The sequence below is a fragment of the Physella acuta genome, unplaced genomic scaffold (assembly GCF_028476545.2).
Source record: "Physella acuta isolate Inbredline_101_S28 unplaced genomic scaffold, ASM2847654v3 ptg000368l, whole genome shotgun sequence".
Classification (NCBI taxonomy): Eukaryota; Metazoa; Mollusca; class Gastropoda; family Physidae; genus Physella; species Physella acuta.
The window spans coordinates 340,431-356,127 of NW_026731887.1; the positions used below are offsets into that span (position 1 = coordinate 340,431).

Here is a 15,697-nt window from a genome sequence, read left to right on the forward strand (position 1 = left end):
AATGAAACCAGTGCAGCTAATGTCATTGCTCTCACTCCCTTATTCCCCGAGTTTTCACATGTAGGTAAACGATATGCAGTACATTTGGTATGTTAGACTTTGGTCAAGGTGAATTTTTTTTTTCCTTGCCTGGTTTCATTAGTGTAAGATGTATTACGGCTGTCTGTAAAAGTCAGGAAGAGGGTAAAGGGCGAATAATGGCTAATTTTTTCCCCAAAATCTTACCGTGGCATACTTTTTTTTTTCCCCGACATAACAAGAATGTGCACGTCATGGTACATTTAACATCGCTCATTAATCTGGTGAATTGTTTCGGTATAAGAAGAAAGTAAATCAAATCATGGCGCACCTTATCCCATTCCCCATCCTTTTCTACCCCCACCCTCATCCACTCACATCCTCTTCTAATCCCATCCTCTTCTAATCCCATCCTCTTCCACTCCACTCACATCCACTTCTAATCCCATCCTCTTCCACTCCACTCACATCCTCTTCTAATCCCATCCTCTTCTAATCCCATCCTCTTCCACTCCACTCACATCCACTTCTAATCCCATCCTCTTCTAATCCCATCCTCTTCCACTCCACTCACATCCACTTCTAATCCCATCCTCTTCTAATCCCATCCTCTTCCACTCCACTCACATCCTCTTCTAATCCCAACGTCTTCTAATCTCTTCCTCTTCCACTCCACTCACATCACTTCTAATCCCATCCTCTTCCACTCCACTCACATCCTCTTCTAATCCCAACGTCTTCTAATCTCTTCCTCTTCCACTCCACTCACATCACTTCTAATCCCATCCTCTTCTAATCCCATCCTCTTCTAATCCCATCCGATGCAGGGCATGCTTCGGTATAGCGTAGACGTCAGTTTAGCTGGACACACATCTACAAGTAATAGGAGAGAACTACTTTAATGTGGATGGGATGGGGTGGTTGGATAACCACTGTTACAGAACCAGTGTCTTTATATGGAAGCTACATCTACGTGTGTAGTCAAGCATGCATAGGCCGTGCTAGAATACACAGAAAGATGCCGCAGTTATTAGTTCATTATATGCAAACCAAACGTTGCCACGGTTCAGTGGCGTCATTAGGTCGGGAGTCACCAGGTGCGGTCGGCTTTCTGACTCTTATCTGCTGACTCGTGTTTACTATATTTGGTCGTTTACCTTTAATACAGCAACCTCAGGGAAAAGTTTTCACTAGATACAATGCCGACATTGCTACCACAACTATAGTTTTTCTTACAACCTACATATGATAGTTCTAGGGCAGCAGGTACCAGTCAGAGCTGGGCGGACTCAGAAAAGTTCTACCCGGATTCGAACTCGTGACTTACGGGTTAGTAGTTCTATGCTCTAACTTTCTAAGACTTGTTAGTACCCATGTTTTTATTTGGTCAAAGCAATCAGTGTACACATATTGTCTGTATAATATGTTAAAATTATCTTATTTTTAGTGCAAAGAGCTTTTTACGATAAATGTCTGTATGCATGTATTTATTGCTGTGAAGATCACTCGACAATAATTATTTATCTGTTTATCCCACATCTCACTACCAAAAGTCTACCATTACTCTCTAGATAACCACATCTCACAAGTCTATCATTACTCTCTAGACAACCACATTACTCTCTAGATAACCACATCTCACAAGTCTACCATTACTCTCTAGCTAGATAACCACATCTTACCACAAGTCTACCAGTACTCTCTAGACAACCACATCTCACACATCTACCATTACTCTCTAGCTAGATAACCACATCTTACCACAAGTCTACCAGTACTCTCTAGACAACCACATCTCACACATCTACCATTACTCTCTACATAACCACATCTTACCACAAGTCTACCAGTACTCTCTAGACAACCACATCTCACACATCTACCATTACTCTCTACATAACCACATCTTACCACAAGTCTACCAGTACTCTCTAGACAACCACATCTCACACATCTACCATTACTCTCTAGATAACCACATCTTACCACAAGTCTACCAGTACTCTCTAGACAACCACATCTCACACATCTACCATTACTCTCTAGATCAGTGGTTCCCAACCTTTTTCGAGTGGCGACCCCCTTTTATAAAAAGTAAGTGACCCGCGACCCCTATAGAATTAAAAAGCCGAAACTAGTATGGAAATTAATAAGCACTAAAATAACATTTTTCTAGTAGGTTTTCAATATGAACTACTCTTGATAACTTTTTTTAATAACATGAGTAACATTGCATGCTATTTCCTAAACATTTGCGGTTTTTGTTAACGCCAACCTATGTAATTATCAACATTTAATTTATTTCTTTATTTTTTTTTAAACGGACAATAGTGTTGAAAATCTATTCTCGAAAATCAATTTTACGTCTGGGTGTGAATGGTGAATGCTACGCCAAAATTGTGTGTACAGTTTTTTATCTTACGTGGAATCATTCCGAAAATCAAATAATTCACCGGGAAAGCTGTCAACATTAAGGGAAGAAGAGACTGGGTAATGCGTCAATGCAGATTCTCCTTCTTTCACCTCAGAGAAATAGCGCTGAATTTCGTTATCAAGAGATTCACGATGCCCAGAAATCGCTTCTTTTAAACTTTTAATTATCTCACATTCAGATTCATCTACCACACTGCAGAGCTTTTCAAACATGGCGATATTTTACAAGATTTATTTTCTTCGCCGATTTTTCAGCTTTGATAAAAATCCCCCGAGATTATCATGGGAAGTGATAATATTCGTTCATTTTCCCTGAAGCTTCATGTTAAGCTTATGTTGATGTTCGAATACATCTGCTAGGTATAATACTCTCTCCAACCACTCTATGTAGTTTTAAGTATACAAAAAGGTCTTGTTTCTCTTGCACTTCCAAGAACAATTTCATTTCAGATTTCATTTCAAAAAACGAGATTCACAACATTTTGTTTGACAGCCAGCGTACTGAAGTGTAGAAAAGCAGAACCTCGTGATCTATATTAATGTCTTTGCTCAGTTCTTTGTAGGCTCCAGATTTAATATAATTTATGACTTTTACTAGCAATTGAGTCTTAATGGCGAGGGCATTGGTTAGGGAGCTAAATCTTTACTGTTTTCTGAAAGCCCGATTTTGACCTAAATATAGATAGCGCACCATCTGTACAAACCCTTACAGCCGTTTTAACCCACATTGATCTTCCAGTTGCAAAAAACGTACTTATTTTCTCCATGCTATCTTCACAAAATAGCAACTCTTCTTTGCTATCATCTGAATGAATATAGACAAATACAAGCAACTGCGAACACGAACTCACGTCTGTTGCTTTATCAACATGAAAATCAAACAATGGTGAAAGCTTGATTTCAATAAAAATGTGCTATTTAACATCTACTGGCATGTCTGCTGTGAGCCGCTGAATAGTATTATTAGACAGATATTTGTTGCATCTTTACTGCGCTGGAAACCCCAAGAATTAACTTCGAAATCTTCAACATGCAGCGTTTGATGAGATTTTCTCCTATTGTTGTGTTTTTTGCTTGGCATTTTCTATCGTGACTTCATTTAATGCTTGCACTAATGTTGTGTTTCCTTTGTGAAAACTTCCTGTTAGTTCAAGTCTCTGACGTTTGCAACTAGCTTTATGCTGACGAAAGAACTATATCTTTTTTGGTGTGTTCCGAATGATTCGTCTCAAATGCCGTTTTAGTTTTGAAGATTTCATAAACTCGTGACTGAGAACAACTTTGTACAGTACTAATTGCTTCTTCTCTATTCCATTTCCAGTAAATATATTTATTTCTTCTAAATATTTCAGTTTTGTTTCTCATTACTAAGATTTAGTATATCAGTTGGCGACCCCCTAGAAAGCCGTTCGCGACCCCCAGGGGGGTCGCGACCCCCAGGTTGGGAACCCGTGCTCTAGATAACCACATCTTACCACAAGTCTACCAGTACTCTCTAGACAACCACATCTCACACATCTACCATTACTCTCTAGATAACCACATTACTCTCTAGATAACCACATTACTCTCTAGATAACCACATTACTCTCTAGATAACCACATTACTCTCTAGATAACCACTTTCTGTTTGTCCCAGCTTACAATAGCTCGTGTCTGGCACGATACAGTGTATCCCACGTTAACGCTGGTCGTATATCATGCGGACTGGGGTAGACAGGGTATAGCTGCGTTGTTACCAAGTCTGTTAAGTAAACACGCAGTTTTTATATCAGCCTGTACCGCCATATTTCTGCCGTACCATATAGCAGGCTGTAAGTGCCGTCTGCATTATCCTATGTAAACAGCTTAGATACTTGGAAAGTTCAGCCGTTCAAGGTACTGCTACATACCATTGTCTTGATGGCCCTGATGTTCCATATCAAATTAACACTGGCGGGCCACTCTTTGTTTAGGGGTCGGTCATATGCAGTGTTTCTTCCAGACTTTTTTCTCCGGGGGGGCACTTGAAATTTTCGGGGGGGGGGGGGGGGGGCGGTAAAGTTTCTTCGGGGGGGGGGGGGCGGACACTGTTAAAAGTATATATTTTCTATATAAATTATATAAATTTCATTCCGTTCGGGGGGGGGGGGGCGGTAAAAGAAATGCCTAGAAGAAACTCTGGTCATATGTTATGTCACGCTATTTGAACTGATCATAAACCCACCCGTGTGTCGTCAATAGTCGTCACGAAAAAGCTGGATCCTCACCCACCCCCCTCACTATTATGAATTATGAAAGTTCCATGAGATATACCACGTTCTCTTCTCTCTTTCTCCCATCCACCTCACCCAACTAAGCGATGGTTTTCAGTTTTTCTAACGTGATTAGAAAGTGATTTCAATTTTATTCTTACAATACACAGCAGAAATTCACAGATAGACCCCACAACACCCACCTGTTTGTGGTCGCCATAGATCCCACACCACCAACCTGCTTGGGGTTGTCACAGATAGACCCCACAACACCAACCTGCTTGTGGTCGCCATAGATCCCACACCACCAACCTGCTTGGGGTTGTCACAGTTAGACCCCACAACACCAACCTGCTTGTGGTTGTCAACCTGCTTGGGGTTACTACATAGAGCACACCTTACTCCCCCCCCCCTCCACACACACGCCCAGCTTGATGTTGAGCTGCTGCCTAATCACACGTTTTTTTCATCACACTACACGAGCACGGATGTGTTAACGTTACAAGAGGTCAAGGTTGCAGCGAGCTCCCACTCGTTACTGCACCCCCCCCCCCCCACCCCACTCTCATGCACTTCCTACGTGCTTAGGTTAACGTGACAATCTAATGTTGTCTTGTAAACTTGCATTAAAGATGCCTTGATAGATAAAAACCTTTGTCTAGTTCAGTGTACCTAAACTTATACGGATAACCACCCCATTTTCAAAAAGAAAAAAACCATTACCCCAACTAAATATGAATGTGCAGTTAAAAACGTGTGTATCCTCCGGGTTCAATTCTGGCATCAGACTTTTTGCAGCCAGAACTGGTGCTAGCCGTCTTGCATTCAATTAAATATTCCCCATGTGTGGCTACTTTTTTTACAAGCTTTTATTTAACTCACTTCCTCGTCAGTCGTCAGTCTAGACAGAAACGCAGGAGTGAAAATTCGGACAGTTCTACTTGACCGACACGATTCACAGTTGGCACGTGGGTCAAGACATGAAGACAATGCAATCTGAAACTAAATTTGACTTAATTGGATGCCTAATTGATTTTTTATGAATTAATTAAAATTTGGACCGAATTAGTAGGCATGTCTAGCCAACCACACCACACGCGTCATCAATAGCTGCGCCATCACGACCACGTAATGGCTGCGTTCAAAAACCATTGCGCGCCTACTGAACGTGATATTCAGTAGGCGCGCAATGGTTTTTAGTCATGTAACTCTATTGTAGATAAAACATGTAAAGTACTGAAAAAAAAATTCATAAAAAACGTTTTAATAACAAGCTTTTATGTAATGATGCACTAAAAAGTAGAAAATAAATTATAGACTACTATTTAAATAACTATAAAGAAAAGCGTGGGTGTCTTCCATAACATTAGTAAAGGTATCCAATAGATACTAAAGTGACCCACGCTTTTCTTTATAGTTATTTAAATAGTAGTCTATAATTTATTTTCTACTTTTTAGTGCATCATTACATAAAAGCTTGTTATTAAAACGTTTTTTATGAATTTTTACAAGCTTTTATCTAACTCACTTCCTCGACAGTCTGTCTGTCTGTCTAGACGGAAACGCAGGAGTGAAAATTCGGACAGTTCTACTTGACCGATACGATTCACAGTTGGCACGTGGGTCAAGACATGAAGACAATGCAATCTGAATCTAAATTTGACTTAATTGGATGCCTAATTAATTTTTTATGAATTAATTAAAATTTGGACCGAATTAGTAGGCATGTCTAGCCAACCACACCACACGCGTCATCACCTTCAATAGCTGCGCCATCACGTAATGGCTGCGTTCAAAAACCATTGCGCGCCTACTGAACGTGATGTTCAGTAGGCGCGCAATGGTTTTTAGTCATGTAACTCTATTGTAAATAAAACATGTAAAGTACTGAAAAAAAAATTCATAAAAAACGTTTTAATAACAAGCTTTTATGTAATGATGCACTAAAAAGTAGAAAATAAATTATAGACTACTATTTAAATAACTATAAAGAAAAGTGTGGGTGTCTTCCTTAACATTAGTAAAGGTATCCAATAGATACTAAAGTGACCCACGCTTTTCTTAATAGTTATTTAAATAGTAGTCTATAATTTATTTTCTACTTTTTAGTGCATCATTACATAAAAGCTTGTTATTAAAACGTTTTTACAAGCTTTTATTTAACTCACTTCCTCGTCAGTCGTCAGTCGTCAGTCTAGACGGAAACGCAGGAGTGAAAATTCGGACAGTTCTACTTGACCGATACGATTCACAGTTGGCACGTGGGTCAAGACATGAAGACAATGCAATCTGAATCTAAATTTGACTTAATTGGATGCCTAATTAATTTTTTATGAATTAATTAAAATTTGGACCGAATTAGTAGGCATGTCTAGCCAACCACACCACACGCGTCATCACCTTCAATAGCTGCGCCATCACGTAATGGCTGCGTTCAAAAACAATTGCGCGCCTACTGAACGTGATGTTCAGTGGGCGCGCAATGGTGTTTAGTCATGTAACTCTATTGTAAATAAAACATGTAAAGTACTGAAAAAAAATTCATAAAAAACGTTTTAATAACAAGCTTTTATGTAATGATGCACTAAAAAGTAGAAAATAAATTATAGACTACTATTTAAATAACTATAAAGAAAAGCGTGGGTGTCTTCCTTAACATTAGTAAAGGTATCCAATAGATACTAAAGTGACCCACGCTTTTCTTTATAGTTATTTAAATAGTAGTCTATAATTTATTTTCTACTTTTTAGTGCATCATTACATAAAAGCTTATTATTAAAACGTTTTTACAAGCTTTTATTTAACTCACTTCCTCGTCAGTCTGTCGTCAGTCGTCAGTCTAGACGGAAACGCAGGAGTGAAAATTCGGACAGTTCTACTTGACCGACACGATTCACAGTTGGCACGTGGGTCAAGACATGGAGACAATGCAATCTGAAACTAAATTTGACTTAATTGGATGCCTAATTGATTTTTTATGAATTAATTAAAATTTGGACCGAATTAGTAGGCATGTCTAGCCAACCACACCACACGCGTCATCAATAGCTGCGCCATCACGACCACGTAATGGCTGCGTTCAAAAACCATTGCGCGCCTACTGAACGTGATATTCAGTAGGCGCGCAATGGTTTTTAGTCATGTAACTCTATTGTAGATAAAACATGTAAAGTACTGAAAAAAAAATTCATAAAAAACGTTTTAATAACAAGCTTTTATGTAATGATGCACTAAAAAGTAGAAAATAAATTATAGACTACTATTTAAATAACTATAAAGAAAAGCGTGGGTGTCTTCCTTAACATTAGTAAAGGTATCCAATAGATACTAAAGTGACCCACGCTTTTCTTTATAGTTATTTAAATAGTAGTCTATAATTTATTTTCTACTTTTTAGTGCATCATTACATAAAAGCTTGTTATTAAAACGTTTTTTATGAATTTCTTTTTATGAATTTTTTTTTACAAGCTTTTATTTAACTCACTTCCTCGTCAGTCTGTCTAGATAGAAACGCATGAGTGAAAATTCGGACAGTTCTACTTGACTGATACGATTCACAGTTGGCACGTGGGTCAAGACATGAAGACAATGCAATCTGAAACTAAATTTGACTTAATTTGATGCCTAATTAATTTTTTATGAATTAATTAAAATTTGGACCGAATTAGTAGGCATGTCTAGCCAACCACACCACACGCGTCATCACCTTCAATAGCTGCGCCATCACGTAATGGCTGCGTTCAAAAACCATTGCGCGCCTACTGAACGTGATGTTCAGTAGGCGCGCAATGGTTTTTAGTCATGTAACTCTATTGTAAATAAAACATGTAAAGTACTGAAAAAAAATTCATAAAAAACGTTTTAATAACAAGCTTTTATGTAATGATGCACTAAAAAGTAGAAAATAAATTATAGACTACTATTTAAATAACTATATAGAAAAGCGTGGGTGTCTTCCTTAACATTAGTAAAGGTATCCAATAGATACTAAAGTGACCCACGCTTTTCTTTATAATTATTTAAATAGTAGTCTATAATTTATTTTCTACTTTTTAGTGCATCATTACATAAAAGCTTATTATTAAAACGTTTTTACAAGCTTTTATTTAACTCACTTCCTCGTCAGTCTGTCGTCAGTCGTCAGTCTAGACGGAAACGCAGGAGTGAAAATTCGGACAGTTCTACTTGACCGACACGATTCACAGTTGGCACGTGGGTCAAGACATGGAGACAATGCAATCTGAAACTAAATTTGACTTAATTGGATGCCTAATTGATTTTTTATGAATTAATTAAAATTTGGACCGAATTAGTAGGCATGTCTAGCCAACCACACCACACGCGTCATCAATAGCTGCGCCATCACGACCACGTAATGGCTGCGTTCAAAAACCATTGCGCGCCTACTGAACGTGATATTCAGTAGGCGCGCAATGGTTTTTAGTCATGTAACTCTATTGTAGATAAAACATGTAAAGTACTGAAAAAAAAATTCATAAAAAACGTTTTAATAACAAGCTTTTATGTAATGATGCACTAAAAAGTAGAAAATAAATTATAGACTACTATTTAAATAACTATAAAGAAAAGCGTGGGTGTCTTCCTTAACATTAGTAAAGGTATCCAATAGATACTAAAGTGACCCACGCTTTTCTTTATAGTTATTTAAATAGTAGTCTATAATTTATTTTCTACTTTTTAGTGCATCATTACATAAAAGCTTGTTATTAAAACGTTTTTTATGAATTTCTTTTTATGAATTTTTTTTTACAAGCTTTTATTTAACTCACTTCCTCGTCAGTCTGTCTAGATAGAAACGCAGGAATGAAAATTCGGACAGTTGTACTTGACCTATACGATTCACAGTTGGCACGTGGGTCAAGACATGAAGACAATGCAATCTGAAACTAAATTTGACTTAATTGGATGCCTAATTAATTTTTTATGAATTAATTAAAATTTGGACCGAATCAATAGGCATGTCTATCCAACCACACCACACGCGTCATCACGTTCCATAGCTGCGCCATCAGGTTGAATAGCTGCGCCATCACGTTCAATAGCCGCGCAATGGTTTTTAGTCATGTAACTCTATTGTAAATAAAACATGTAAAGTACTGAAAAAAAAATTCATAAAAAACGTTTTAATAACAAGCTTTTATGTAATAATGCACTAAAAAGTAGAAAATAAATTGTAGACTACTATTTGAATAACTATAAAGAAAAGCGTGGGTGTCTTCCTTAACATTAGTAAAGGTATCAAATAGAAACTAAAGTGACCCACGCTTTTCTTTATAGTTATTCAAATAGTAGTCTACAATTTATTTTCTACTTTTTAGTGCATTATTACATAAAAGCTTGTTATTAAAACGTTTTTTATGAATTTTTTATCAGTTCTTGTTCTTTTGGGATATCTTCTTCTGTGTTTGTACTTGCAGAAGAATACACACAATTTTAATACTCATCTTTGTATGTTTTGAGAATATAGATTGGATAACCCCACTAAACCTAAGAAACCCCCCCCCCCCAACATTAACTGGGCAACCTTTATTTACGGTGAATAATTAAATTCTGCTTAAATTCCTCTTGTCTAATATATTCCCTTGATCAGAAGTGTGTCTCAAGTGCAGAAATAACAGCTTTTTTTTTTTACTGAATTTACTTGTTGTAAGCCTCTCTCACAAAATAGGTAGACCATTTCTGTTTTTGGAATCAATCAAGTAGGCCTTTACAGCATTTTCCTTGCTATCTAAGAATTATAGCAAGGAGATAATGCGTATATGATAACCATCCAAAGAAGCGTATTATGGCAGTCGACAAACTTCCGTATTCTGACAAATATTTTTCAGTTTACATTAATTATTAAATTGTATTAGTTACTTCCCATCTACTACAAAATCAAACGGTACAAGGGATACAACCCATAACTATGTTCCCAAAGTATTTTAAAATGGTGAAATTCAATAGTAAGAAACTGGAAATACGGATCATTATTTTACAAACACGAATATTTTATCAGTAGACATGACTATTTAATCAGTCTTTATAATTAATACATTTTAGAAATATCTCTGGCATCTATTTGCATAGAGAAAAATGTTTGCTGAATTAAATACTTATTTTGTAGACTAACTAATCTGAAGTTGAAACTTTGATGCACATGCGACAGCGATTCAGTACGCTTATGTATACTATATCTGTAAAATATTACCATAGCCCCAAACGGGTTACTAGATCTATATCTATTTTGATATGCAAAGGAAAACTATTTCTCTTTAAGTATACATCCTATTTCTTAGTATGCGTAGTCGACAAATTTAATAGTAGATTAGTGTTGGGGGAGACGCCGGGATTTTTAGTTGGTTCGTATTGGTAAACTCTGTAGGAAAACAATGCGAAACCGCAAGTGTATGGAATCTGCTGACTCCCCCCTCCCAATATACAATCATGTAGTGTATGGGCTGAAGTCATTTTACATGCCATTTGGTCGCATGTTCTACATGACATTTAGTCGCATTCTCTCAGCATGTTCTACATGATATTTAGTACATCATTCTCCACATACCGTTCAACCTCTCTGTCTTGACACGAAAAGTACTCACGCTGGAAGTGTTTCACGTGCTCTACCACGAGTGCCCCCAATCGTCCGGCCTTGTGTCATTATTCACCTGACACCCCCCCCCCCCCCCCTCACCGGATAACTTGATCAAGTGTTGACACCACCCTCCCTGATAAGAAATGCCCGCGATAACAACCGGCCCGTTTCGACATTTCCGCGGGCCTCGGATGTTTGCTCGACCGCTGATCGATCAAAGCCCCCGAGTCGACGGCTGATCACGTGATCAGATGAGCTGCGGGACCGTCCGCGTGACGACGGCACAGAACTCCGGCAGCGTTGACATTCAACTTGACGAACCTCCGGGCTATGTGATGGTTATTATTGGATGTTTCGAACTGCTAGTAACCCAATACAGCCCTGCTTTGGGCTCCTGTGTGAATGGCATGATAAAAGTAAACTGCTAATAACCCAGTACAGTACGGCCATGCTTTGGGCTCCTGTGTGAATGTCATGATAAAAGTAAACTGCTAATAACCCAGTACAGTACGGCCCTGCTTTGGGCTCCTGTGTGAATGTCATGATAAAAGTAAACTGCTAGTAATCCATTACAGCCCTGCTTTGGGCTCCTGTGTGAATGGCATGATAAAAGTAAACTGATAATAACCCAGTACAGTAAGGCCCTGATTTAGGCTCCTGTGTGAATGTCATGATAAAAGTAAACTGCTAATAACCCAGTACAGTACGGCCCTGCTTTGGGCTCCTGTGTGAATGTCATGATAAAAGTAAACTGCTAGTAACCCAGTACAGTACGGCCCTGCTTTGGGCTCCTGTGTGAATGTCATGATAAAAGTAAACTGCTAGTAACCCATTACAGCCCTGCTTTGGGCTCCTGTGTGAATGGCATGATAAAAGTAAACTGATAATAACCCAGTACAGTACGGCCCTGCTTTGGGCTCCTGTGTGAATGTCATGATAAAAGTAAACTGCTAATAACCCAGTACAGTACGGCCCTGCTTTGGCCTCCTGTGTGAATGTCATGATAAAAGTACGACTGATATATGGGCTTATTTGTTTCAGCTGCTTTTATTTGCTCAAATACTAGAGCGCAGAAGGATGCATTTGCTTCAACGGCTTTATTTGCAAAAATACTTCACTACTTAACAGTACATAAGAACTTATCAGTATTTTTAAACAAGAATTATTTTTTAAAAAAATGATAAATATTACACAAAAGTAGTTTTCTTGGATATTTGATTATATGATACATTTAGAAATATAAAAAAAAATAAAGTAACAACACTGAAAATTCTGTGTTTAAAAATAGTATTCATTTTAGCACAGTTTTTCTTTACCCCTAATCTCTGACATGTGTTTGTGACAGCAGAAGTTTTTACCTTATCTGGTGGTGACAAACGTGGGCAAATGTTTTGCTAGGTCATCTAATCGCTCTGCTTCTTTCATGTGTCTAGTTTATGGGTAGAAGGGGCGTTGTTGATGATGTTGGGTTTGTTGAATGGATTTTAATTGTTGCTGATGTTGGGTTGATTGAATGGATGTTTGTTGTTGATGATGTTGGGTTGGTTGAAAGGATGTTTGTTATTGTCGATGTCTGGTGGCTGTTTGTTAAGGGTGGTGCTGGTTACCGGCTTAAATGTCAAAGGTCAGCATTTCTCGTTTGATTTAGGCAATGCATTAATTAGTTTAAAGTCAGAATGGCCTTTAGCATATTTAACTAGCTATTGATGAGGATTTCTGTAGTTGCCATTAAAACAACTAGCTATTGATGAAGATTTCTGTAGGTGCCATTAAAACAACCAGTTATTGATGAAGATTTCTGTAGATGCCATTAAAACAACCTGTTATTGATGAAGATTTCTGTAGGTGCCATTAAAACAACCAGTTATTGATGAAGATTTCTGTAGGTGCCATTAAAACAACCAGTTATTGATGAAGATTTCTGTATGTGCCATTAAAACAACCTGTTATTGATGATGATTTCTATAGGTGCCATGGTGACAACCAGTTATTGATGAAGATTTCTGTAGTTGCCATGGTAACAACTAACCTTTACCCTCGACAGATCTGTAGCTACCACACCATCAACGACAAGACCTTCTACAGCATCAATGGGATCAACGCGTCTGACAGTATTTCTGTCCTGCGGGACAACTCCAGCAACTATGTCCTTTCCTACAAAGGACTGAAGTAAGTTGTTTTTTCCTGTGTTGTCTACCATTCATTTAAGGTGTGTGTGTATACACTGAGTACAGTTTATTTTCTGCGTTCTCTACCATTCATTTAGGGTGTGAGTGCCCTTGTTTACACTGAGTATAGTTTACATTTGTTTTAAAAATTTGAGTTGATTTGAGACCATTAGAGATATAACCATACCTTGAAAGGTCTGTGTTGTTCTTTTGGCCACAGCTCTAAAAGAAGTTGTTTGTCACTTATGTCAAGGTTGTGATGTGTCAACTGACCATCCAGTGGCCTTAAGGAAACTGGTTCAAGCTTGTGTAGAGGTGGCTTTTTGCCCACCAACCATTTAATGGCTTTTAAAGAAACAAGACAGTATTAAACATGTATTACCATAGAAACATAATGTTATTATTGGTGTTACCATAGAAACATGACATTACTAATCATGTAATACCATAGAAATGTGACATTATTATTTGTATTACCATAGAAATGTGACGTTATTATTTGTGTTACCATAGAAATGTGACATTATTATTCATGTTACCATAAAAACATGATGTTATTATTTGTGTTACCACAGAAATGTGACATTATTATGTGTGTTACCTTAGAAAAGTGACATGATTGTGCCATTTGTTTTACAGATCACTTCGGTTCAGGACCACCAACGTCACACTTTTTTGTGATCACAATAGGAAGGGGGAGGAGGACGGTTTGTTTTTGGTTCGATCCCATACCCAAACTGGAACAGTAAGTTTTATTCCATTGACATTTTTAATCTTACGTCATAAGTTTTATGCATTGACATTTTTAATCTGATGTCACAAGTTTTATTCAATTGACATTTTTAATCTTACATCCTAACAAGCTTTAATCAAATTGACATTTTTAATCTTTCGTCATAAGTTTTATTCAAGTGACATTTTTAATCTTACGTCATAAGTTTAATTCACTTGGCATTTTTAATCTTACGTCATAAGTTTTATGAATAAGTTTTATTCCATTGACATTTTTAATCTCACGTCATAGCAAGCTTTATTGAATTGACATTTTTTATCTTGCTTCATAAGCTTTATTCACTTGACATTTTAATCTTAAATCTCAACAAACTATATTTACTTAACACTTTTCCTATTATATCTTATCAATTACACAGTGTAAACTGTAATATGGGGTCTCCTTGATATCTATTTCTTTGTATAAACACCCTTCTTCATTCTTGATTTTCACATCGTGTCAAGTTTATTTTCTGGATTCTCCCATCTCAGTTCATCAAGTCTTTACTTACGTGGTACCGTCTTTTAACAGCCATCTGTAAAGAGCTGTCCCACCCCTATAATTCTACACCCTACTTAAATCTTTACCTCATTCAAATCTATGTTCCTTGCAAGTCTATGCCTCTTGCATGTCTAACCCCCTTCAACTAAATGCCCCTTAAAATTGAAACCCCTTGCAAGTCTATGTCTCTGATATACTTATGACCCTTCCAAATCTACACTCTTCAAGTATATGTCCCTTTAAAATCTACACACCTCTCTAGTTCGCACCTCTCATCATTGACTTGCAGTTGTATATCCTCCCTCTAAAATTTGTTTGTAAATAGTAAACAACATTGGGAAAGTTTGCAATTCATGCACTGTTTCCATGTATATTTTGTTGACAGATAGCTGAGCTTTACCATGAATGTTGCTGTGTGGGGGGATGCTGGCTTCAAAGTATGGAGAAGGTTACAGACAAAGGTAAGGTGTCATGTAGGATGTCATCTATAAATGTTGGGTAGGGTGTCATGTAGGATGTCATCTCTAAATGTTGGGTAGGGTGTCATGTAGGATGTCATCTCTAAATGTTGGGTAGGGTGTCATGTAGGATGTCATCTCTAAATGTTAGATAGGGTGTCATGTCAGATGTCATCTCTAAATGTTGGGTAGGATGTCATGTAGGATGTCATCTCTAAATGTTGGGTAGGGTGTCATGTAGGGTGTCATCTCTAAATGTTAGATAGGGTGTCATGTCGGATGTCATCTCTAAATGTTGGGGAGGGTGTCATGTAGGATGTCATCTCTAAATGTTGGGAAGGGTGTCATGTAGGATGTCATCTCTAAATGTTGGGTAGGGTATCATGTAGAATATCATCTCTAAACGTTAGGTAGGCTGTCATATAGAATGTTATCTTTAAACATTGGGTAGGGTGTCATATTGGAATATTTAACATAAAGCAAAATGAAAACACTGTTGCCAATAGCTGTAACTACAT

The 15,697-nt window shown here is 37.5% G+C and overlaps 1 protein-coding gene across 1 annotated transcript in view; it reads left to right on the forward strand.

The window, feature by feature from the left end:
• LOC131941646 (ephrin type-A receptor 3) overlaps positions 1-15,697 on the forward strand; it is a 39,419-nt gene that overhangs the window by 5,702 nt on the left and 18,020 nt on the right. The window contains exons 3-6 of the mRNA XM_059301025.1: positions 12,714-12,904; positions 13,249-13,449; positions 14,088-14,193; positions 15,107-15,182. Of these exons, the coding sequence (XP_059157008.1) occupies positions 12,714-12,904; positions 13,249-13,449; positions 14,088-14,193; positions 15,107-15,182 (574 nt within the window). The remainder of the gene's footprint in view (positions 1-12,713; positions 12,905-13,248; positions 13,450-14,087; positions 14,194-15,106; positions 15,183-15,697) is intronic.